Source organism: Podarcis raffonei, chromosome 1 (genome assembly GCF_027172205.1).
Source record: "Podarcis raffonei isolate rPodRaf1 chromosome 1, rPodRaf1.pri, whole genome shotgun sequence".
NCBI lineage: Eukaryota > Metazoa > Chordata > Lepidosauria > Squamata > Lacertidae > Podarcis > Podarcis raffonei.
This window is the reverse complement of record NC_070602.1, coordinates 35,196,182-35,220,050: the sequence shown is the minus strand read 5'-3', so window position 1 is coordinate 35,220,050 and position 23,869 is coordinate 35,196,182. Positions and strand designations below refer to the sequence as shown.

General features: G+C 40.1%; 1 protein-coding gene across 3 annotated transcripts in view; it reads left to right on the top strand.

The window, feature by feature from the left end:
- Positions 1–23,869, top strand: part of AKAP6 (A-kinase anchoring protein 6) — a 241,344-nt gene that overhangs the window by 177,907 nt on the left and 39,568 nt on the right. For all 3 annotated transcript variants that reach the window (XM_053380690.1, XM_053380707.1, XM_053380698.1), the window contains exon 10: positions 18,942–19,088. In XM_053380690.1, coding sequence (XP_053236665.1) covers positions 18,942–19,088 — 147 coding nt within the window. The remainder of the gene's footprint in view (positions 1–18,941; positions 19,089–23,869) is intronic.

Genomic DNA, 23,869 nt, shown 5'->3' with positions numbered 1-23,869 from the left:
CTCCACACTGATTTAAATATCCTTCCTGAATTCCATTGACTGTATATAGGAGAATGCAACAGCCAGCTTCCACATTTAATATAACACAAACCTTAAGAAAAACGCTGTATACATTGTAGCAGAGACATTAAATATATCTCATCCAGAAACTCTGAAAACTAATTTTGTTTTTAATTAAATTTGCATCTGTTACAGTAGATGATATCATGGACACATACTAACAATCATATTACTATAGCAAGTTTTGTTATCTTTTCCACAACATATATAATCACCCAGCTGGCATCCAAAAGGATTGGCCTTCAAAGCATTGGGACATCTGAAAGAAATATTTTTGAGATGATGCCTGGGAGTGACCCAGCTGGAAAATGAGTGGCCCTGATTCAGTAGGGTGTAATTAGTCAAGGGTAAGTCCTACAGTATGGTACACGGGTGGTGCTGTGGGTTAAACCACTGAGCCTTGGGCTTGCCGATTGAAAGGTCGGCAGTTTGAATCCCCGCGACAGGATGAGCTCCCGTTTCTCTGTCCCAGCTCCTGCCAACCTAGCAGTTTGAAAGCATGGCAAATTGCAAGTAGATAAATAGGTACCACTCCGGCGGGAAGGTAAACAGCGTTTCCGCACGCTGCTCTGGTTCGCCAGAAGCGGCTTAGTCATGCTGGCCACATGACCCAGAAGCTGTATGCCAGCTCCCTCGGCCAGTAAAGCGAGATGAGCGCCGCAACCCCAGAGTTGTCCGCAACTGGACCTAATGGTCAGGGGTCCCTTTACCTTTACCTTAAGTCCTACAGCTGCAGAGAAGTTAAGTGGCCCAAGTTGCATAAAAAGACATATCTAAATAGTACAATAGCGGCCAGAAGACCATCATAATGACAATATGGATGCATGAGAAACTGATCATCTACATCAATTTGCCATTAGGAAGGCAACCTCACTCTATTGTTTTAGATGCCTACAGAAAACTTCCTTATTTTAGCAAGCCCACCCAGACATATTATTTACTTTTCTGTTGTTGTTTTTTTTAAGTTTCACTGCTAGTAATCTTATACATTAAAAAAAAAAGTTTTGTGGATTTTAGCTGCGTTTTTTCAGTAATTTTGTAGTGTCTACCACTTAGAGAATTTCATGACTAAGTCTATAAATCTCCGCCGCCCCCCAAAAAAATTCCAATAGCAAGAAATAAAGAACAAACACTCCTTGTTTTCTAATATCACATATAACGAAGCTGTATAAAGTGAGCAGAATGGATGTGGTTTGATTATATTTCATTCTATGACGACTCGCTTCAACCTGGATGGTGACAACGAGGGTGGTTTACCTTTAATACCTGTGAAGAAATTGAATTTTTGCAAGTGCAGCTTGCCACACAGGGATAAGAAAGGCTTCACCTGGTGAAATTCCCTTTTCTATCCCAAAACCAGATCAATGTCACTGCTGTGAAGAGTGTCCACACATTCTTTGCTTGCTTTAAGCCTTTTGGAGGTGCTGCCAGGTCTAAGAAATTCTGTATTAGCTTTAAATGTGCATCTGTCTCGTCTGCTGACATATCAGCCAAATGACTGCACAGCCCAAGAAACTGTATTAGGGATTTGTTTAGCTTATTGCATTAATTGTCCACCAAGCCTGATTTCCTCCTGCCTAAAGGATCTGTTCCTAAGGATAGCTTGTTTCTTATATAAAAAAAAATTTCCTTCCAGTAGCACCTTAAAGACCAACTAAGTTAGTTCTTGGTATGAGCTTTCGTGTGCATGCACACTTCTTCAGATATCTGAAGTAGTGTGCATGCACACGAAAGCTCATACCAAGAACTAACTTAGTTGGTCTTTAAGGTGCTACTGGAAGGAAAAAAAATTTTTTGTTTTGACTATGGCAGACAAACACGGCTACCTATCTGTAATTGTTTCTTATAGTTCCAGTTGATTCCTGAATTCCAGCTGAGGTTATATTTGTATATTTTTAATTCATCAGCCCGGAACATATTTTGCTCATCTCTCTTTCAAGTTTAATTGATTCCTTTGACCACCAGGTGGCCTCTCATACTTGTATTGTGTATTGTATAATTCTACTCAAATCTTAAAACTTCCATAATGCAACAATATTTATTAAAACATCTGCTGCCTGCTGGAATTTCTTTGTGGGCGTAACATCATGGAATTTGCAATGTTCACTCCAGGCTCTATAGTCCCTTTTGAGACAGTCTCTGTGTTCCTACTGATGGAATTTATCTGCCTGTTAAGTTAAGGGCTGCAAAACTGATTACAGTTGTAATGTCCTTAAAGATTACTGAATGGTTTCAATATTCTGGCTTTCCCCCCCCTTAAGTACTTAATTGCTTTACCAAATGACAGCTAACTTCTGCCAGTGTTACTTTGTCCAGCCGATTATTTAAAATGCAAAGAGCAAAATCAATATAATGGCAATTCTTCAAATGTCAGTATCTAATGCCAATCACCATTGGCCTGAAAAATTGCATTTAATAGGGTCAGTGTATTACCAGTGTGGCCTATTAATGTATAAAGTACTGTAGATTCTCCTGAAATATTTATATCTTGCTCTCATTTTTTAAATGTATGCCATATTAATACTTTATACTATAACCCTTACTGAAAAATCTAAAATAGTTCAGCTTTACTGGGGTGTGTGCCCCTCTGAACCAATGTATTCATGGTATACAATAAACACATAGGATTGAGATTACGATTTTGTTTCAAATAACTGTCTGTGTTCTGATCCTTATATAGCCAAAACCCAAGCACAAGGGGGAGGCATCAGCAAGCTCAGGGGTGTCCCAATATTTGCAGTACTACAAAAATATCTGGATATTTTAAGGGACTGTTCAATTAGGGGATGGGAAATGACTGAAGAGTGATGCTATTTTGCTTTTCTGTACGAATGGAGTACAATCCTGTGCATGCTCACTCAGAATTAAGTCTCACTGTTTCCCATAGGGCTTATTCCCTGGAAAGTATTAATACTGCAACCTTATTGAAAGACTCATAACTGTCAAATTGGAGTAAAAAGCATCATTCTCAGCCTTTTTTCCCATTAGGGCACTGTGCCGTTAGAATAAAATGCTATGAAGTCCCATTGATTTCCATTAGAATGTTAATCATGTCCTTACATTTGTATCATTTGGAATAAATGGGGACGGGGACTTTAAAACGCTTAACTTTGGTTGGCTCATGTGCTATGTTTGTTTTGTGAACTTTATCCATATTACATGAGCAACTGATGGATGTTCAGATTCTCCTAGTTGCCTCCATAGATGTATCTGTTTTCTCTTACTTCTTATACCTGTCAGAAGCATAACCACAAAGGGCCCAGGTAGTTGAGACTTTAAAGGTGCATTTAACATGCCTGTTATTTTTATTATAACAGCCATCATGGGAGGGAGGAGAGGCCAATGGAAGCTTCCCTCCCAGGGCTAATCACATCTTTGAGTGAGGGATATTTATCAGGACTGCAGTGAGGGGGACAGATTACACCTCCATTCCCCATGTACCACATCCCCAATCCTGGCCTCTCCACCCCTGCTTTTATTTAGAAGAAATAAACTAGATACATTAAATGCAATCACATGTTTTATGTCACTGCTCATTTGGCCCAAACATACACCGCATACTTAAAACAAAGAAACAGGTGTGCCTCCACTAAGATATTCAGATGGCATTAGTATAGCATTAAGACACAAATCATACTGATTTCTAGTTTACCTGTCATCTTAAAATGGCATGACATATGCAAGTCTAGGCTTATTCTTTGTGCTGAAATACTGCAGAACTGCCTCATGTCATGTACCATGGGTGAGAGTCCTAATTTAACTAAAATCACTGCTGTTGCTTGTTTGCAGTACAGCTGCTGGAATCTGAGGGGAGTTAGCTATACCACTATTTCTTCCTCTGCTTGCTGAACTCATCTGGGTCTGCTTATACAACAGATATTTAATTTTGGCATCCTTCCCTTCCAACTCTACAATTCTATTCTTCCAGTTTGAAGTCCTCTTCCAACCCTTCCTTCCTTCCTTCCTTCCTTCCTTCCATTTTGGCCTATAAAGTACTTCTTTCTGCTTGGCATTTGGGAAGCTTTCATGCTTAATCTGTCCTGTCCTGAATCTTTCCAGCCATTGCATGGCATCAGCTTGTCATCTTCTTACCTTGAAACTCCTCAAGATGAGCTCCTGTGCATCAGTTTCAGCCTTAAGCCCTAATTATGAGGATCTGCTGCAAATTCAGATTGTGTCCACATGAACTGAGTCCACATCATGAGTCCAAACTGGCATGCAGATTCCAGACCTGGCAGTTCTTAACTAGACGTAGTAAATTTTAATGGGCAACGTTCAGTGTCTCACCAGCAGACTCCCTTTCCTCTCCTCCCTCCTGCAAACACCCACACCAACACCATGTGCTCCAAAGGTTCACCCTGTTGGTGTAATATTGGGGTTCAATACCCAATAATCTGTGGGTTCAGTCTGGATAATAATAATCTGTGGGTTCAGTCGGGACGTGGGTGGTGCTGTGGGTTAAACCACAGAGCCTAGGACTTGCCGATCAGAAGGTCGCAGGTTTGAATCCCCGCGACGGGGTGAGCTCCCGTTGCTCGGTCCCTGCTCCTGCCAACCTAGTAGTTCGAAAGCACTTCAAAGTGCAAGTAGATAAATACGTACCGCTCCAGCGGGAAGGTAAACGGCGTTTCCGTGCGCTGCTCTGGTTCGCCAGAAGCGGCTTAGTCATGCTGGCCACATGACCCGGAAGCTGTACGCCGGCTCCCTCGTCCAATAAAGTGAGATGAGCGCCGCAACCCCAGAGTCGGCCACGACTGGACCTAATGGTCAGGGGTCTCCTTTACCTTTACCTTACCCAATAATCTGTGGGTTCAGTCTGGATGGATAAAATCCAGATTCCAGAGGTCAGCAAAACAGGGTGTTTACTTAGTATTGCAATGGACACCACTTAAGCCCACCCCCACCCCCGCTTTAGACAGCGAGGAAGTGCTGTACTGGGTAAAAAAACCAACAGTAATATTTATACTTTAAGCATTCCTAAACAACAGCTATTCTGTCTGGCTAAGTCATGTGGCATAGCAACGGCCTTCTGACATAGCAACAGCCTTTATCCTTCTTCGTCATCTCCTTCCTCCTCCAACGGTTTCTCCTGCTTATGGGCTACTTTGTCCTTCTCTTGTGGTTCTCTTGCCAACACAGCATTCACACTCCAGCCTTCACTTGCTCAGCCCTTCTCAATACATGTCAGGTTTTATTCTATAATTTCTGAAATTTCTCTGACAGGCTAGCTGTCCAGAGCAGATTTTCGGGGCATGTGGGTGGCTGCAGAGAAGAGGAGAGGAAGGGTTGTGTCCCATTTGCACAACAGGAAGCCTGCTGCACAAATAGGATGCAACAATTCAATATACACCCATTGTTTCCTATCCTATGGTCTATCTTATGGCAACAAGACTCATCCCTGGAGAGTCAGTTCCTTACAACTTCAGCATATATGCATACAGTCTTACTCCACCTCTCTATCTGATGGAGAGAAATGCTTTTGTCTTGGGGAGACAAAGTACAAAACTGATCTGCATTACAGACTGCCTTTTCATTCCTATTATACCTGTTGCAAGAACATTAATGAGCTTGCTTTTTAATCCCCAGATTATGAACATCTTCATTTTAGGGTGAGTGGGATGGATGCCAGTTTTCATGCAATATTGACTACTGGAAAATTCTAGCTTTTATTTTCTTAATGACATAGGTAGAAAAATGCAGTCATGAGGAAGCCTGGTAATGTTCTACAGGTGGATGGAAGGCAATATTTATATTTTGCCCTACTGCATTTGTGTTGTAGCAGGTTGGCCAACCAATCCCACCCCACATGTGAACAGGCATGCGATGATTGTCTGTGCAATCTATCACACCACCAGTGCATAGATAAGAATCTATTGTGTCATCACTTGGGCTGTGGTTGGCTGTCAGCGCTAGGGGAAAATAATATGTTATCGCCCCAAAGTGTTAGGACTCTTGTACCTAGTGCTGCTGTTGAAGCTCTTTGGGTCTGTTCCAGCAAGTCAGGAAACCAGATTTTTGGTACTAAACACTGCGATTATTTTAAAATGTTGAGATCTGCATCATATTGTGTCTCACTTTTAACATTTTCTTATTTTGGAAAACATATCAATTCAGTGGTATAAAGCCACTAATATAATCCATATTGCATGTATTTTCTTTCTCAAAAGTTTCATGTTTCTGCAAATATGAATGTTACTGAAAGCCAAACATCTGGATGCCTAGTTGCAAACATCTTGGTGGTAAGAAAAAGTTCAAGGTTTTTTTAAAAAAACACAAGAGCCTTAAAATTGTAATATTTTAAATAGATGCTAGTGTAGCAGAAATATCTCATTCCATAGCATTCCATTGGAATAGGTTGTTTGAAAAACCTACAAGCCACTCAGGTGAATTGTGGATAAAGTGACTTCCATAGTTAGCAATGATTCCCAAGTGGTCTCTGCATGTGACATAATAGCTTCTTTGGGGTAGGCCTAAATGCTTATTGCTCAGTTTGGGTCAGGATGCCCCTATGCACATATTATTTATTTTATTTCTTATTTAAATATATTTTCTCTCGTGCAGCAGCTAGGTTAAGAAATACATACATTTGCATAAACCATGCAAATGTATGCAGGCAATTTGAATAAGGTATAAGGAATATTGTGTATGTGTTTGAAACATGCAAAATCTGCCTGTGTAATGGGTGGAAAATAGAGGTGATATTCTTTGGTAGTAATATTTGCAGAGAATTAATACAAAATGCAGAGATTTGTGGAATCTAATGGATCAATCTCTGAGAACGTTTTCATATGTGAGCTTTAAATTGCCTCTGTGCCTTTCCTGTCCTTCTTTGCCCCACTCACCCCATTTATGTGAATGTGTGACCATTGGTAATGCAAAGAAGAAAACAGATTTGTAATGCGAAGGAACAGTTTGGCCAGTATGGGTTTTACATTCGCATTACAAAGCAATAAAAACCTTTTAAACTCATGAGAATATGCTCCAAGCCTGTGCCACTTGTGATAGCACAACCTGTGGTTTGTGCCATTGCAGGTAAAGTAGGAGTCCGTCTCCTCTGATGAAAGTATTATTAAACTGTCTCATGTCTTTGGGCTTGTTCAGATGATTGAAATTGCTCCATGCAAGTAGCACTGTAGGGGGGAGCTGCGTAGAGGAAGTAACCTTTGAACTAGCATATCCATGGTTACAGGTGCTACTTCCTGGCAATGATTCACATCAACATGGAGGCACATTCTTTGTTTAACTGCACATGCATATGTCACTGCCAAGAAGCAGTAGTTGCAGTGCTGGGTACAATGAGAGCCATCTTGTGCACCAGAGCATCTATAGACCTGCTCAAGGACCCAAACCAGCCCACTGATCATAATGGTGTTTTGGCAATATGTCCTTATTAGTTATTAGCGCCACAAACAGTTTGCCACAACGGTCTTCCTGAAGATCATGAAGCCGGATCTCGACATAAATTAGTGATCAATTAAAATTCCCACGCATCTAGGCAATTAGACAATTTATGACTGTTCTGCTGGGATAGATTTCCTCTCCCTCTTACATTGAACAAACACAGATATCAAAACTAAACCAAGACACTATATCCATTTATACTGTAAATAAAGTTGGTTTATTTGCTTCAAGTGGGCAGCCTCCGGAGTAAAGCGGGAGTGTAGATTTGTACAAGTGAATTTGCTTAAAATCTGAATTTATAGTGATAAAGCTGGGTGAAAGCATTTAAAAACCTTGTTGCTGAATAACTACCATCAGCCAGTAGGTCTATGGGGCTTGTTCAGCTAAAAGCCACAATGATGTAATCTTGGCTTTGTGTCATTTATATTCAACCTAAAAAAAACAATTTTCCTGAATAGACAGGCTGACAACAATATTGCTCAGTGTTGGTTTTTATTTGGATTGCTTCCAAATTGCTCACATGCCTCCACAGTAACGCATCATGCCTGCTTAAGTTTTTACTCTGAATTCCTGTCCCCTTTCTTGCCTCATATCTTATTTTGCTTTTAAAGTCTCAGTTATGTTTGTGAAACTAACCAGCCTGGCCACAAAATTAGGATGTATCTTGCAGAGTGCATTCATTTTACTTTTTGCATATTTTTCCTGAGGTCATGTCAAGGTTAGTTTGAATTCCATCCTACATTAAGACTTCTTTCACAGCTATTTAGCTCTGCAGCCTGCTCCCCGCTGGGGTCTGCCCCTTGGGCACGTCAAAGCTTCAGACCTGACAAATCACACACAGATGAAGCTGTACAGTTTTTTAAACAGTTTCATCAGTAACGTTTTTCTATACAATATACTTTTTTTAAATATACAGAAGTATATTCTCTTGATTGCAGTATCATGGAAATAGATTTCTGTATGCAAATCACTGTTCCATATCGAACTTGCTAAATTTGAGGAACTGAACAGTATGGCTTGAATTAAATTGCATTTACTCAGAGGCAAGTGCCAGGGGAACAAATGTGGTTTACTCATGTGTAAATACGTTCTAGATTGGGGGGAATAAGGGGGGTGTTTCCAGCTCTGTTATACTTCCCCGATTCTTAAAAGGGGAAAAAAAGAGATGGGGAGAGAACTTATAATGTAAGTTCAGAGGTCTCTCTTTCAAATCCATCCTCAAGGGCCTTGCTGAGGTATTCTGCAATCTCCCACCCAGTCCCAGTTTAACCACCACTTTCCACACTATGATGATAATAATTGATACATGTCTTGCAGGGGTGTTGTAATAATTTCTAAGGTGGTAGTTGTGAACTGATTTGAACACTCAAAATTGCTAAATATCCATGACAGCAGGGCACGACCCCAGTGGCCACCCTAAGAATATGTGTTAAAAGTATAAATATTTGGAACCTAATTAATTGAGTGATTAATGGCATTATTAACACCTGTAGGAAAAGAACAGAGCCTAAGTTAATAAAGACAGGTAAATACTCAAAGTTTATGGCCGGCTTGTGTCACGGTGGTTTGCAGAGGCAATTTTTATTGACCTCATTTGGGCTACTTTAAAGACTAATGGGGTTGAAATGTATCTCTGTGTTAAGAAATGCATATGCCTCCATAGTATTGCTTTGCATGTATGTATTTCAAGCTGACACATGAACAAACAGCTTGAAAATTTGGAGAGCATTTCATGAATGAAATGTTGACTACTGGAGTGGGGGTGATGATCAAATTTTTAAATAGTTTTACAGTTTAAATAGTTTAACAGTTGTGTGGCATGCATTTGGAAATAGTGCATAAACTTTAGGATATTGTAAATCTAGTTGTACAACTTAATTTCCTGTACGAATAAAAGAAGCTGAATTTTTTGGCTCCTAATGAGCATATTAGCTAACAATAATATACCCTTAACAGGCTCAAGCGGTTAAGGGTTTTTAAAAAGCGGCTTACTGTCTTTCTCATCCTTTATGGGCTAAAATGTACTGCCTTCTACAAATTACTTGATTGACTGATGAAGTGCCATAATTATAGCTGCGCTGCCATTTTGACAAAGCCGCAATAACAAATTGTACTTTAGTTCCCACTCCAGGCGTACCACCCTTTGCATAATAAAACCCAGTTTTACTGGTCTAATTCTTATTCAGAACAAAAGGCACCTGGAGATGTTAACTGTATACTAACAAGGAAACTTTGAAGCTAGGGGAAAATAATAACACTGGAGTACAACTGGGGTTTTTTTTTTTTTTTGGTACAGTTATTTCAGGAGGAATGGTATCTAATGAAGAGTTGTCTAAAAGGCTGCTTGTTTGGAACTAATTAAAGACAGATCTCCTAAATAGCAAAAGGATCATGGGAATTACATTAGGTGCCTGGAGACTTGTTATTCTTTTGGCACTCTGAGTGGATTGTTGAAGTTGTTAGTCTAGAAATAAAGAATCCTAATAAAACTCCTGTCCCTTCTCCCCCCCACCCCCACCGCTGTTGGCTAAAATCCACTGTTATTTGTGCTGCTGCTGCTGCTGCTGCTGTTGCAATAAGATTCATATCAGTGCTCCAGAGTTCTGAAGAAAACATTTTTTTGCATTAACACATTACGGTGAGAAGAGTCCTGTGCCTTCGCTCCATGCATTTTCAGCCTTCAATTAACGTGAAAGCAGTACAATGCCTATGCAACTTCTCTTGCCTAGTGGTGTACCATTTATCATTGCAGTTTTACATTGACCTTGACACCCACTTCATTAGAATAAAGATTGTCTACCATTTAGGTTACATTGTTCCTCTGCACAGAGACCCCATGCAAATTTCTGTTCAGATAGAAGAGCTGTGAGCCTGTCAGAGGTCATCTGCATTAAATGATTGCAGCTATTTTCCAACTGCTTCTTTTCATTCTACTCAATTCAGGCTAGGAGGATCAATCAAGCCTTCTGCCTGAAACAGTGGGACTGCTGGGAATATAACTGTTTTTGGTGGTACTGGATATGCCCTAAACAGTATTAAATATTTAATATAAACTCATTAAAGGGCACAAAAGATATTACAGTTACAGTAAAAATTTAAATGGTTGGATCACCTTCTTTCAAAAAAGCAGAGAGATTGGTATAAATCTTATATTTTATTATAGATAAAAATGAGTCCATCAAGTTATCAGAAGAGCTTTTCTTCCCTAGAATTATATTGGTGACATAACCGGGGGGGGGGGGCTAAGTTGAAAAACAGGAAGGAATGGTCTTGAAACAAAATCATTTCTTTTATTTATTTTTTTATTTTTGCAATAAATAGCGGGATCACTGAGCTTTGGTTATTTACATAAGGCTGTGGGTTTTTCCTTTTGTTTTGTTTTGTTTTGGCCCTTATTATTATTTGTTCTCAAAAGAGAACCTAAATAGGAATAAGTTACTGGTCTCCTCCTTGAGTTTTCAGAGTGATATAATTGGAATTAAATTATTAATGAGAGATACTTTAAAAAAAGATTGTTTTATGATCTTCTATTAGGGGATTTGCAATTCATTTTAATATTTGTAGTTTGATTTATATTAAAAATAATGCAATCTATGTCCAATTAACAATACATGGCCAAAGTAATGTGATTTTTAGATCATGTGAATGGAATAAACTGGAAGAGGAAAACGAATTCTTAGCCTCAGATATAATTTGCTGTGTGAGTTCTGGCAATTTTAAATGACATTGCACTTTTTTATTATAATTTTCTTTTTCTCAAGGCTCAGCAGCAAATTTATCCCAATCAAGGAAACTTATTATTAATTTACAAGGACAACTGTAGGAGTCTTTATAATTTCCCTGTGCAATTATTTGCCATAAATTGATAGTAAGAGAAGGCAAGAAGTTTGCAAGAACTAATGGCTGCTATTTGTCTAGACGAAACACTAATCCAAGGAGCTGAACACCATCCAGACACTCCGCTTGTATTGACTGTGTATGAAATATAACCAAGCCTCCGGACTGTTTGTAAATGTCTCGCTTTGGTATTGCGAAAAAGGTGAATGTCTAAGAGCCGTTGTGAAGGGTAGTCTGGCCTCTAGCAGATTCCTTCACTCTCTGCATGTATACAGCTGAGCTTTGGACCCTGGACTTTGGAATAAAGGGAGTCTTTGTTCATCAATGAATGGCATTAGGCATGGGCTTCCTAAGGGGCCACCATGAAGCCTAGGCATGAAGCGTACAAACACTAGCCAGAAAGCACAGTATGAGTGTATATGTAGACAGATGACAGACACAATATCGTGCATGTGTATGCTCTAATGCAATGTACATTTATGAATATCATTAGAGAGTGTATCCACATGGCATCCACAAATAGACATTTTTATTGCCAGTAGAGATGAGGGTGGTTTTTTGTTTTTGGGTTTTGTTTTTGCAAATAATGTGTGTGTGTGTGTGTGTGTGTGTGTGTGTTTATGTTTGGTGCTTGCTTTCCTGCAGGAGAAACTCTTAAAAAACTTTCGCAGTATAAAGGTCTGAGTGAAACCTAAAGCATCTCACTTAATTCCTAAATGCGTTGGGTAAATGAATAAAATGTCTAAAAGAGGAGGCACCATCCAAATAATATATAACCTGCTTCCAGTCAGTAATGGAGAAATGGTCATTGGCTTAATTCTTCTATCCCTGTGTGTTCAGTATGTCTCGTCTCTTTTCACTATAACCAACAGAAGCACCATACAAAAGTCTTACAATGGATGTCTTAATCTCTGTGTGTGCTTTTAGAGCATTATTTTGAATTCCATCGCACAGCCTTCCTCTCCCCACCCCCCTTTCCTCTTCTGAAGTTTTATTACAACAGCATTCCCAGGGAGATTTAGGAGCAAGGGGTGCATAATATTGCCCTAACGTTTCACTCCAGGGAGGGAATATGTATCCTGGCCCTGAGCATTTTGGCGACATTTCTCTTTCGGGAAGCCTATGCAATGAAGTCTTAGTATCTTTATGGAAGGTATAGAGTTGATCATGTTTATTATTAATTATTATTATTATAATTAATACCATTTGCCAGGAAGCTGGCACCTCCAAAACTTACGCGATGATTTCTTTCTTTGACCTCTCAGTGACTAGGCATCTCGTTCCTTAACACTGAGGGAGGCAGGGGGAAAAAGCTTTCGTTGCTCAATGAGCGCCTTCTAGGCCAGTTTCAAAATGGCTTATTCTTCTGGTTTCCATGGTGACAATTAATGCTGTTTCAAGGCATTGTTCCAGTCTCTATTTGGACAGAATTTTGGGGTGTGATTTCACACACACACACACACACACACACACACACACACTTTTAAAAAGCAGAACCAGAAAACTTCAGGAAGCAGGCCGTATAAGTTTTTATAGATAATCTTTTACAAATTTCTTAATTATATTCTGACACACAGTTTCTTTAAAAAAAAACTTTTTGTGGAGTTAACCAATATGAATGAGGTACTGTTCTTTAATTAAAGTAAAGTGTTGGGAGGGGGGAGGGAGAAGAGGAGGCAGAGGTAAGGGAAGGGGGAAGTCGAAATTCCTGAACTCAAATACTGTTGCTGCCTTTTTCTTTCCACACAAATCAATAACAAGTATCTGTTTGTGCATAGATACATCCAGTTAACTGCAATGTAAAAAACATTTAAGGCATTAAAATCCCCCCTCAGGCAGGTGCAGTAGAAAATTAAATATTAATCTTTTTTTTTATTGCAGCCATTGTTAGCTGGAGTGAGAGGGAATAAAAGAAAGGGGAAATCCTGTGACTTTTTAAATTCTTAATCTTTTTTTTTTTTTAAGCTATTGAACAGCAATCTATATCATAACATTCACAGCCTGTCACAATGGAGCAGCCTTTGCTCACTTAATACCGAGGCTAGAATGAATATGAAGATTAAATTATCTTCTCACCACAGCATAAAGAAGTCCTACTAGACTAGGGTTGTGCAGCACTGATAGAGGCTGGGTAGCTACCGTATTTTTCGCTCTATAAGACGCACCAGACCACAAGACGCACCTAGTTTTTGGAGGAGGAAAACAAGAAAAAAATTATTCTGAATCCCAGAAGCCAGAACAGCAAGAGGGATCTCTGCACAGCGAAAGCAGTGATCCCTCTTGCTGTTTTGGCTCCTGGGATAGCTGCGCAGCCTGCATTCACTCCATAAGACGCACACACATTTCCCCTTACTTTTTAAGAGGGAAAAAGTGAGTCTTATAGAGCAAAAAATACGGTAATTTTTCCTGAGTGTGAAGGTGGTAGGGAAAGGCAACAGACATTAGCAAGGGCAAGGCCACATAGGGCTCAGCAGTGCAGTAACCTCTTTCTCCACATTGTCACAAATAACTTTGCTTTTAATTTCTGCACCTTGAAACAAAATACTTGCTGCTCTTTTCGTAACCGGTATGTCTTGCAATCAAATGGACTTTTTCTCTCCAGCTTTTCCTTCCTGCCACTGTATAATACATTTTCTATCAATCACCATCTTTCATCATGCTGTTTATACAGTAGGTTACATAGTGAGGAAGGCTGAAAGCATACAGAAAGCCTAACTTATTTATTTTTTAATGTAATCATCTTTCATAGCATCTGTCACCGAGACTTGCTGCTACGCTGCATAGCAGAACCAGTTTGTTTAGCAGAAAAATTAAATGATATACATATTAAGTCTTTAGGATAACTAGAACATTATTGTTAGGAAGCATATGCTAGCCGTTTTGTTCTGTTATTGATCTTCTCCAACTCAACGAGTGTCGCCAAAAATGCTTTTTTTAGTCAACAGCAGCTGAACCCAGCCTATCGCAGGTGAAAAATATTAACTAGCCAAGTCCACAACAGTGTCAGGCAGCTAGAGGACTCCCTTAGTCTATTAATTCACTTTCAAAAAAACCCCCACAAACTGGGTTTCAGTGCCTCACTGAAATGGACTTGGATTTCCCATGATATTATGCATACTTACAGAAATAATTATGTAAATCCTTTTCAGCTATATCATCTTTAAATAGAAATCAGATTACATAAAGCAGATTGTAATCTCCTCTAGTCACCCTTTCCAGCTGAAAAGGCAATCATATAGAGCCAACAAGCGTACTTGTTGGCAATTTTAGCCAAGGGAAACGGTTATCTGCTGTGTGATCCAGTCCCATAATTCCAAACCTGATTGCCTCTTGTTAACGCACGTTATGAGAAACGACATCTCCTGGTTTCTTTTCACATATCAGAAAGACAACTTCCTGGTATAAATCTAGACAATCCCTTGCTTGCTTGCTATGCATATTCATGCTTATTTTGGATACACCAACACCTGATCAGTGTTCATTAATAATGAGTAATGCGTTAAATCACCTCATTTAAAACATTTTGCTCTGTGATCCACAAATGACTAATATTTGAAGTTGGCAAAATATAAATGGTGTTCATGTGCAGTGCAAATGAAAGATTAAAATATGAAACTAACAATATGCAAACATATTCATGCAAATGCTGGGGATCTATTAGCTGAAACAGTGATTTCACACCTTTCTTGTTTTCTGTTAAGTACTCTCCAATTGTAGTTTTGTTTTGTTTTGTTTTGTCAGAGTACTGTTCATGGATCTGGCAAAAGCGCCCATGTTTTAAACATTCTTTATTCTAGTCTGACTTTGTTAGAGTTAGCCTTTTTCAACACCACCACCCCCTCCCTTGCAACAGCAACAGGAGTAGCTTACTTCAATGAGTTTCAAGGGAAGGAAGCATAATGTTTAGCATGCAATTTGCTAATAGCTACGTGTGATTTATGTAGGCCTTCTAAATGCTTTTGGGATAATTGTGCTTCATACTAGTATTCAAATACATATTGGCACTGTTTCTTGAAGCCCATTTTAAATATAGAACAGGAAGAAGTGTGAGGAAAAGGGAGAGAGCGCGCACGCAGGAGTTCTATGAGACAAACTAAACTGGCTGTGATTAACAGGACTGTTGGCAAAAGCGGAAAACACACACACACACACACACACACACACACACCATAAAACAAGCCAGCCCCAGGATTAGCCAAGGCAAAGCAAGTTGGTCACCCCAGGCAGGTAATAAATGGGGTGTCAGAAAAGAGCAGCAAATTATTATGTTTTTATTCTTCTTGTGAAGTGTTTGCAACGAAATAGTTGCACTAGTGCAAGGATTAGCGCTGGCACGACGGGATTTTCCCTGCCCCGTGTGACCTCTGTGCCATCCCCAAAACTAATGCAGAGGATTGGGGAAAACCCAGGATAGATTGGAGTTGCATGGTAGGAGTGGGGATAAATTTTTCCTTAGTGTTGCACCACATCCAGCATTAAATTTTTACTGCTAGGAAGAGGCATTTTCTGCTTCAGCTGCCAGAATAATTTACCTAGTCTTGTGATACTATGCACCTCAATTTGGGGGTGGGGGGGATGCCATTTGAGGCAGCAAAAATCTCTTGGGCTGACCCTGCTCTGCCCCTTCAAGCCCAACAGTGTCCCTGACCCTGAGTAAATATGTTTCCTTTCCATCATATAAATAATAGCTTCTATTCAGTACTATGGGGAAAATATTACGTTCTATACTTAATAGGGGATGCAACCTGTTCTATTCCCAGACCTCGAAAGCTCAGGCCTAACCAGAGGACATGGAGTGGGTGCAATGTGTTTCTCCACTACTGAGTTATGGCTCTTTCTTGCACTGCCCAGAGGTACCTTGCAGTATGCAAGCCTCTTTCTTCACCCATTTCTTATTGTAGTGGTCAATGTATTATGAGTCTGAGATCACCTCTCCTCAGAGATCACGCCAAACCCACCTCCTCCCTCACAGATCACCCCAAATCAGCTTTCTTTCCTTGGCCCCAGCAGGTGGACTGCAAATGAGAAGGTTGGGATGGGCTTTGCAAGCCTTCCTGCTCTCCCCGTGTTGCCACTGCCACTGGGAGCCACAGAAGGAGGGCTGTGGTTTTTTCTCTCCCGTCTCTCACAGCAAGCAGCAGCCCCTGACCTTCCTTTGGTTCTGTCCATTTCTCCTGTTTGTCCATCTGGAGAATGCCATCTTGGAACCCCTGCTTAGGTTGTGGAACTGCCTCCTGAGAGAAGCTAATCTTGTCCCCTCTTTCCTGGCTTTCCGCCAAATGGCAAACAATTCCTTTCTTAGGAAAGCCTTTGACTCTTAATTACCTTTCATTATATTGTTTTGTTTCGCAGTTGGTTTTACTGTGAATGTTTTCTGCTGGTGGTTTTTAATGATGATGTTTTATGTTTTATTTTGTTTCAAACAATTGCATATAGGATATTTTCTGCATTTGGTTTTTCTCCCTATCTATTTTGCATTTCCTTTTATTGCTAGCCCTGTAGGAAAGGCAGAGCAAAATGTGCCTTTGTCAGCCTTGTGCCCCCAAATATTGTGGGACTCCAACATACACCATCCCTATCAGGGATCTGCAATGATAGGAGGTGTAGTCCAACAAATCTGAGGACTCGATATTGAATAATACTGTGTTAAACAACCAACCAACCAGTTCCTGGATTCTCCCTCTTTCTCACATTCTAGTGTGACCAAGAAATAGAACCAAGAGCCATTATATGCAGATGATGACGCAGTTCTGTGCTTGGGGGTCACTTGGGGGTCATAGGCTCTTATTGGATTCTCTCAGACAAAAGCTAAGATTGAAATAAGTGCACAGCTAGTTCTTCATAAACTTGTAGAGTTGGAAGGGACCCTGAGGATCATCTAGTCCAACCCAATGCAGTGCAGGAATATGCCACTGTCCCTTATTGGGATTGGCATGATCAGTACCATGCTGTAACCAACTTTGGTTTGATTTTCTCAGACAGCAACTGAGCCCTCCCTATTCACAGTATCACTTAGCAAACCATTTGTTAAATCTCAAAGCACTTCCAAAGGGAGATTCTTATATGAAATGAGATCTATGGGCCAAAATGCTTTCCACAATCTGGTGCCCTCTTGACGTTTTCAACCAGTGCTTTTTTCACGAGATATTCAAAGGATACGCGGGTGCAGAATGCTGCAGCGAGGCTCCTCACAGGGTCTCTGCCATGGGAGCATATTCACCCAGTGCTTTCCAGCTGTGCTGGCTCCCAGTGGAGTACAGGGTCAGATTTAAGGTGCTGGTTTTGGCCTTTAAAGCCCTTCACGGCCTAGGACCCTCGTACCTACGGGACCGCCTCTCCCGGTATGCCTCGCAGAGGACCTTAAGATCCATAAATAGCAACACCCTAGAGGTCCCAGGCCCTAAGGAAGTCAGATTAGCCTCAACCAGAGCCAGGGCTTTTTCAACACTGGCTCCGGCCTGGTGGAACGCTCTGCCTCATGAGACCAGGGCCCTGAAGGATCTGATTTCTTTCTGCAGAGCCTGTAAGACAGAGTTGTTCCACCTGGCCTTCGGCTTGGAATCAATTTGATTCCCTCCCCCTCTTCTTTTTTCCTTTCTCCTCCTGTGATGGAACTCCTATTTGGGGACTTCCCTGGCTTTTTTCTGGCCCATGTAGGACCAGTCTGGAAAGTTAGCCTTGGTGAAGACTTGACATTTTCATCCCCCCAAAAGTTTTTTATTTGAGTTTACATTGAAATGAGGCTGTATTTTAATGTTTTAATGTTGTATTTTAATCTTGTTTTTAAGTTGTATTTCAATCAATTTGTTTTATATTGGGTGTTAGCCGCCCTGAGCCCTGAGTCTTGGCTGGGGAGGGCGGGGTATAAATAAAATTTATTATTATTATTATTATTATTATTATTATTATTAATAATAATAATATTATTATTAATATTATTAATAATATTATTATTATTATTACGCAGTACCGGAACCTCTTTTGTTGTTTTTAAAAAGTGTGGCACTTACTATAACAACTTCACAGTGAGTACCAGCACCTATTTTTCTAGAAAAAAAAGCACTGTTTTCAACAATGACTTCCATCAGACCAAACCAGCACAGCCACAGGGTTGATGGAATTTGTAGTCCAAAATATCTAGAGGGCTACAAGTTTGGGAAATACCACGCTAAAGTCTCTCTTTGAATTCCAGCCAAGGAAACAGATTGCAAATGGAAAGCTTATTAGGGGCACGGCGAAATCTGCTTTCCCCCAAATACTGGGATTTCAAGGGACTGGAGAGCATTCAGGTCCTGTCCCAAAGGTGCCCCTCCCTGCACTCATTTTCTTTCTTTGGTGCAAGTGAACAGTTGCCATTTTCTCTCTGGCATGATTTGAAAGGGAGAAGCTAAACTGATGCATCCAAGGACACTGTTGAAGCAGATTGTTGATGCAGGTAGAAGACCCTCACCAACCCATGTCTATGACGACTAATATTTTGTTAGCCTAGTGTTAAAAATCACTTAGGAGCCATATCAATATACAATATTAACAGAAGAGATTGCCACCGTATTTAAGCATCTTGCTTTTTCAGATTACATGCTAATTGACTCTTTTTTCTTTTTCAATAGCTAACTCAACTTTTTTTTTAATTCTCATTTTAGAGGTACAGTGTAGAAATGTCAATCAGACACCCCAAAAAGATGGAATTGCTGAGTAAAGTTGAAGCTTTGAAGAGAAGTGGTGTTTTACTACCCAGCGATCTCCTTGAAAAAGTGGATTCAATTAATGAAAAATGGGAACTGCTTGGGGTATTTGCATTTTTATTACTGTTCGTGGGTTGTGTGTACTTTTTGTGTCTTGAAGTATGCTGTCTGCCTGATTTCTAATTTGAAGCACAAATATCTCTTTCATTCAATTCACTACATACATTTCAAACAAGCCACTCATGCTATTACAAAAAAAAAAAATACACACATAGTATTTCCCTTGTCTGTTGATTTTTTTATTCCCTGCTTGTCTCTTGTCTGACTTTAATAATTTTAGTTCTTTAATGCAGAAAAAAATGTAAGTAAAATATGCCATGTATTATGGGTATGCACCAAGTCAACTCTAATACAGTATATCTGATATACACTGACTGTCATGCTTGAGTGAATGTTAATAGAATTTATTCTGAAGGTACATGTTAGAGACATCTACTCTTTAACTATTTACTATACCCTTAAGATGAAAAGTGGGGATATCACTACATATTTCAGGTCACACTGATGGCTTAAAAACAAATATGCAAATTTAGTACAAATCTGAAGTCCTGGATCTGAGTAAGAATGCAGTCTGGGTAAGTTTCATTCTGCTGTATTCAGCTCGTATTTGACAAAAGCAACAAAATAAGTTTCCCATAATTCATTTCATGCTATGATGAGTTCAGTCTCAGCCAAACATGAGATAGAAGAATCTGGGAAAAGATGCAGTATAGTCATTCTCTTACCCAGACACCAATAATGCATGATGCAAGAAGCATTGTTGTGCATTAGATTATTTCGACTATCGATTTGTTTTCTTGATTGTTTCCATTCATAATCAAAGGTGCCATAATTGCTTAAATAATAATCGAGTGAAATAATAATAATAAGAATGTGATATTTTAAACAATAAACAATAATGAATCCTGCATAAATAATAAATAATAATAATTCAGGCATAAGAAGTATTTTTAATAGAGGATAGATTAGCACGCTATAAAAAGATTGCAACATGTGTCCCTCCAGCTGTTGATGAATTCACCTCCCATCAACTGACCCAACATGGCCAATGATCAGGAATGAGTTGTAGTCATAGTGCAACAACAACCAAAGGGCCATAGGTTCCCCATCCCTTCCTTAGTTTAAATATGTGATTTTTAGGAAAAATGCATTGATTCAGAGAGGGTAATGTATGCACAGAAGTGGACTTTGAGCTTGTGCACATATACCCTCAAAACTGTGTGCACAGAAGCCCTTTCCATTTCAAAAGTGGTTTGCCATGTGACATGGGAGATGGCTGGTTCCTGAAAGACTGAGTTCATCCACACTTGCCAGCAAAATGCTGACTTTTGTTGCTTAGTGCAGTGGCAGACCGTGGGGTCTCAAATTTCAGTGGCACCCAGTGCGACGGCAAAATTCAGCACCCCATCATCACCCTTTGCCTTCCATTCTACATCGTACTTGTGGCAACCCCAAGGTTCCATGCCCAGTGTGATCAAACTAGCCGTGTTCCCCTAATTCTGCCTGTGTTCAGTGGGCCCATGCCTTGTGCATTTTCTATTTTTAAAAAATATTTTATTAAAGCATTATATACAAAAGCCAAACAAAAAACAAACTAATCTTACATTAGATATTTCTAGACTTAAGATCATTATTACAGTATACATAAGCAAATTGTCAAAAAATCTAGAATACATGTATGTTATATAAAGGAAATAAAGAGTGAGAGAAAAAGAAAAAGAAAGAAAAAGAAAAAAATGAAAAATGCACAACAATAAAACTGAAAAATTAACATTTTCTATTTTTTAACGGAGCCCTCTTCAGCCCTCTTCTGTGCCCACTCTTGGGTTGTGCTTTGTCTGATTTTTTCTGAGAGTGTCTGCCTTGCTCTGCCCTCTGTGCTTCCTGGGGCTCTCAAAGCAGCTACTGTATAGCTAAGAGGGGTTGCTAAGGATGCTCTAGGCCAGGGGTCGGCAAGGTTTACCTCACCTGGGCCAGTTCACTCCAGCGGAGATCCTCTGTCAGCTGGATTGCGTGTGTGCATTAGTGTGTGCGCCTGTGATTTCCTGCGTCTGCGCATGTGCAGTCACAATTTTCGGTGCTGCAGGAACTAGTCCCCGCGCCGCGCTGTGCTGCATCAGTTTAACACAGCACGTGGGGACTCGCTGAGTGGGCAGCTTGGTTCGGGGGCGGCTCATGGGCCGGTTAAATGACCCCTGTGGGTCACTTGTGGCCCATGGGCCTTAGGTTGCCTAACCCTCCTCTAGGCTTCCAGGACTTGTTGCCACCTCATCTCTTCTTGTTGTTAGGAGAGGTTGCTAAAGATGCTCTGAGCTTAGTCCTTCCTTCTCCCTTCCCTCTTCATTCCCTGCAGATGCCAGCTCCTCCTCCTTTTTAGAGGACAGGTTTTGTGATTATGCAGAGATGTCATACAATCAGAATCTAGGTGTGAACTTTCTCTCCCCCCTCCCCACAGCAGGGTTATTTGGGGAATGAGAGGAAAACCCCATGTCCAAGCCAAGGCAATATCAACCAGAAATGTGCAGTTCAACAGTCCATAATGAAAAACTGACAGGGGATGGGGTGGACAGAAAGGAGGAGCGAGGAGACCGCCCCCTGCCCGTAGACCCGTGTAAATTTTGAAGAAAGCTGTTCACGAGCCCTTCCAAAATAGGTTTATCAAGAGGGCTAAATTTCTCTTCAGATTTTCTGTGCCTCTAGCCAGATTGGATTTCCGCAAGAAACCTATGGCAAAGCCAGAGGCCAGTATAAAAAGCTCTCAGACATGGGGGAATTAATTGGTGCACAAGCCATTAAAAATACGGGCCAAGTGAAAGTATGGAAGTGCCCTCAGGCTCAAATCCCCCTAGGCATATGGAATCATCTCTTTTGCTATCTTATTGAGTGTTTGATCAACTTAACTTCAAGCACAATGCTAAACTTCTGCATACTGTTGTATCGTAGATGATCAGCTGGATGACCAACTAATCAACTTTCCCCCATCACCCAGTAATCAGATTTTTTAAACATAAATAAAACATTACCCTGACATTTAAAATGGATTTCAAAGACCCCCCTTTTTTTGCATGTTAAGATCAAGATGCAATTCTATATCACTTTCTCAAATTAATTTCTGCATTTAGCCAAAAGTTGTTTTTTTTCCTCTTAAATGAAATTTCATGTATAATAAAAAGTTTCTGATTGAGTTTTCTTTAATTTAATTTACAAAACTCTGCAGAAACTAACAACACTAGGCATACTGTTTTAATTGGCATGATTACATTTTAATTGGCATGGAAAAAAATTTAAGACAAGGATTTTAACTTCTAACAATGGTAAAATAGAGAGATATGGTTTTTAATATTACTTTCATCTAAGGTGAACAGTGTGGAATGGAAATACATTAGAATGAAATGTCAGTGGTGCGTACAGTTTAATCTGTGAAATTTTGTCCCCTGTGCTGAATATTACTCTGTCTCAATTGCATATTAAACAACCCTATCAAGGCAGGCATTGGCATCTGCTGTGCTGACACAAATTGTGAATTAAATGAAATTGATGTCCTCTGTCGTATATTTATGAAGACGGACCATTCTCTGAAGTATTCTGTTTATGAAGAATTTATGATTGCAAACTGTTCCAGAACAAAAAAGTGGCAATAAATTCTTTTTTGTGACCCTACCCTCCAAGGGCATTGATTTCACCTCCTGCTGCTACTTTTGTTACAGCATAAAAACAATAGCTAAAGCTGGATTCCACTGAGAGCCTTCAAATTATCAATATTTGAACCATCAAAATAGAGGGGTGTTGCCAAGAATATGTTGTTTTCCTCTGTTATGATCTACCCAACACACTGTTTACACAATGCTTTAGAATAGATGAGTATCTGTTGATTTAATTCAGTGTGTGTTTCAAAGCTTATTTTAAGGCTGTAAATTATCAACACACTTAGTCCACAGCCATCCCACTGACTTGAACATAGCTAATCCTAACCCTGCCATCCTTTAGAGATGTATTGATTAATGCAGCCAGATAAGAATCTGCCTCCTTGGCAGAGGTAGGTCCTGTTCCAAAGTAATTGCTCGCACAGCCCCAACACCTAACAGTCATAACCTCTTCCCTCTGTAGGCAAAACAAAACAAAGGAAAACTGACCCTTTACCTCATATTCCAGCTATTATCTAAGCCAGCTCCAAGTCAAGCTAAAGGCAAGCAGTTTTATCTGCAAAATAAATAACAAATTTATTACAGTAAGCAAAGAAAAAAATAGTCAATCAGGTGCATAAAATCTGCACCAGACTTCACTTACTCACAACACAAAAAAAATCTGTGCCAGACTCTGCTTTGCATATGCAATGACAGCAAAGATGAAAGTTTTCTTTTGTAACATCATTGTCTTGACGCAGCTGTTTTAAAATGATCCAGGCCACAGTTAGCCAGCTTTGGCACAAGGTGAGTGCTAGCTGTACTCTATTTTGCTACCCTCCCATGTCCTCCATTTCAACATCCTCATAAACCAGGGGATCTGTGGCTGGTCCTGTATGAGGAGATATCTGCAAAATACTACGACTTGTATCTAATGTGGGGCTAAGTAATCATTCCATTAGCGCAAGGATTTCCACTTGTGCGACAGGACTTCCCCCTCCTCCCCCAACCTTTAGGAGCAGATTTGAGGAGGACGCAACTTGTGTGCAGGAGGAGGAAGAGGAGAGGAGGAAGGCCCAGCTGTCCAAGTGAGAATCATGGCATTAATGAAACAGTTGCTTAGGGCTGCGCTGGCAACAAACCTACATCCATTCGAGAATACAGTTGTACCTTGGAAGTCAAACGGAATCCGATCTGGAAGTC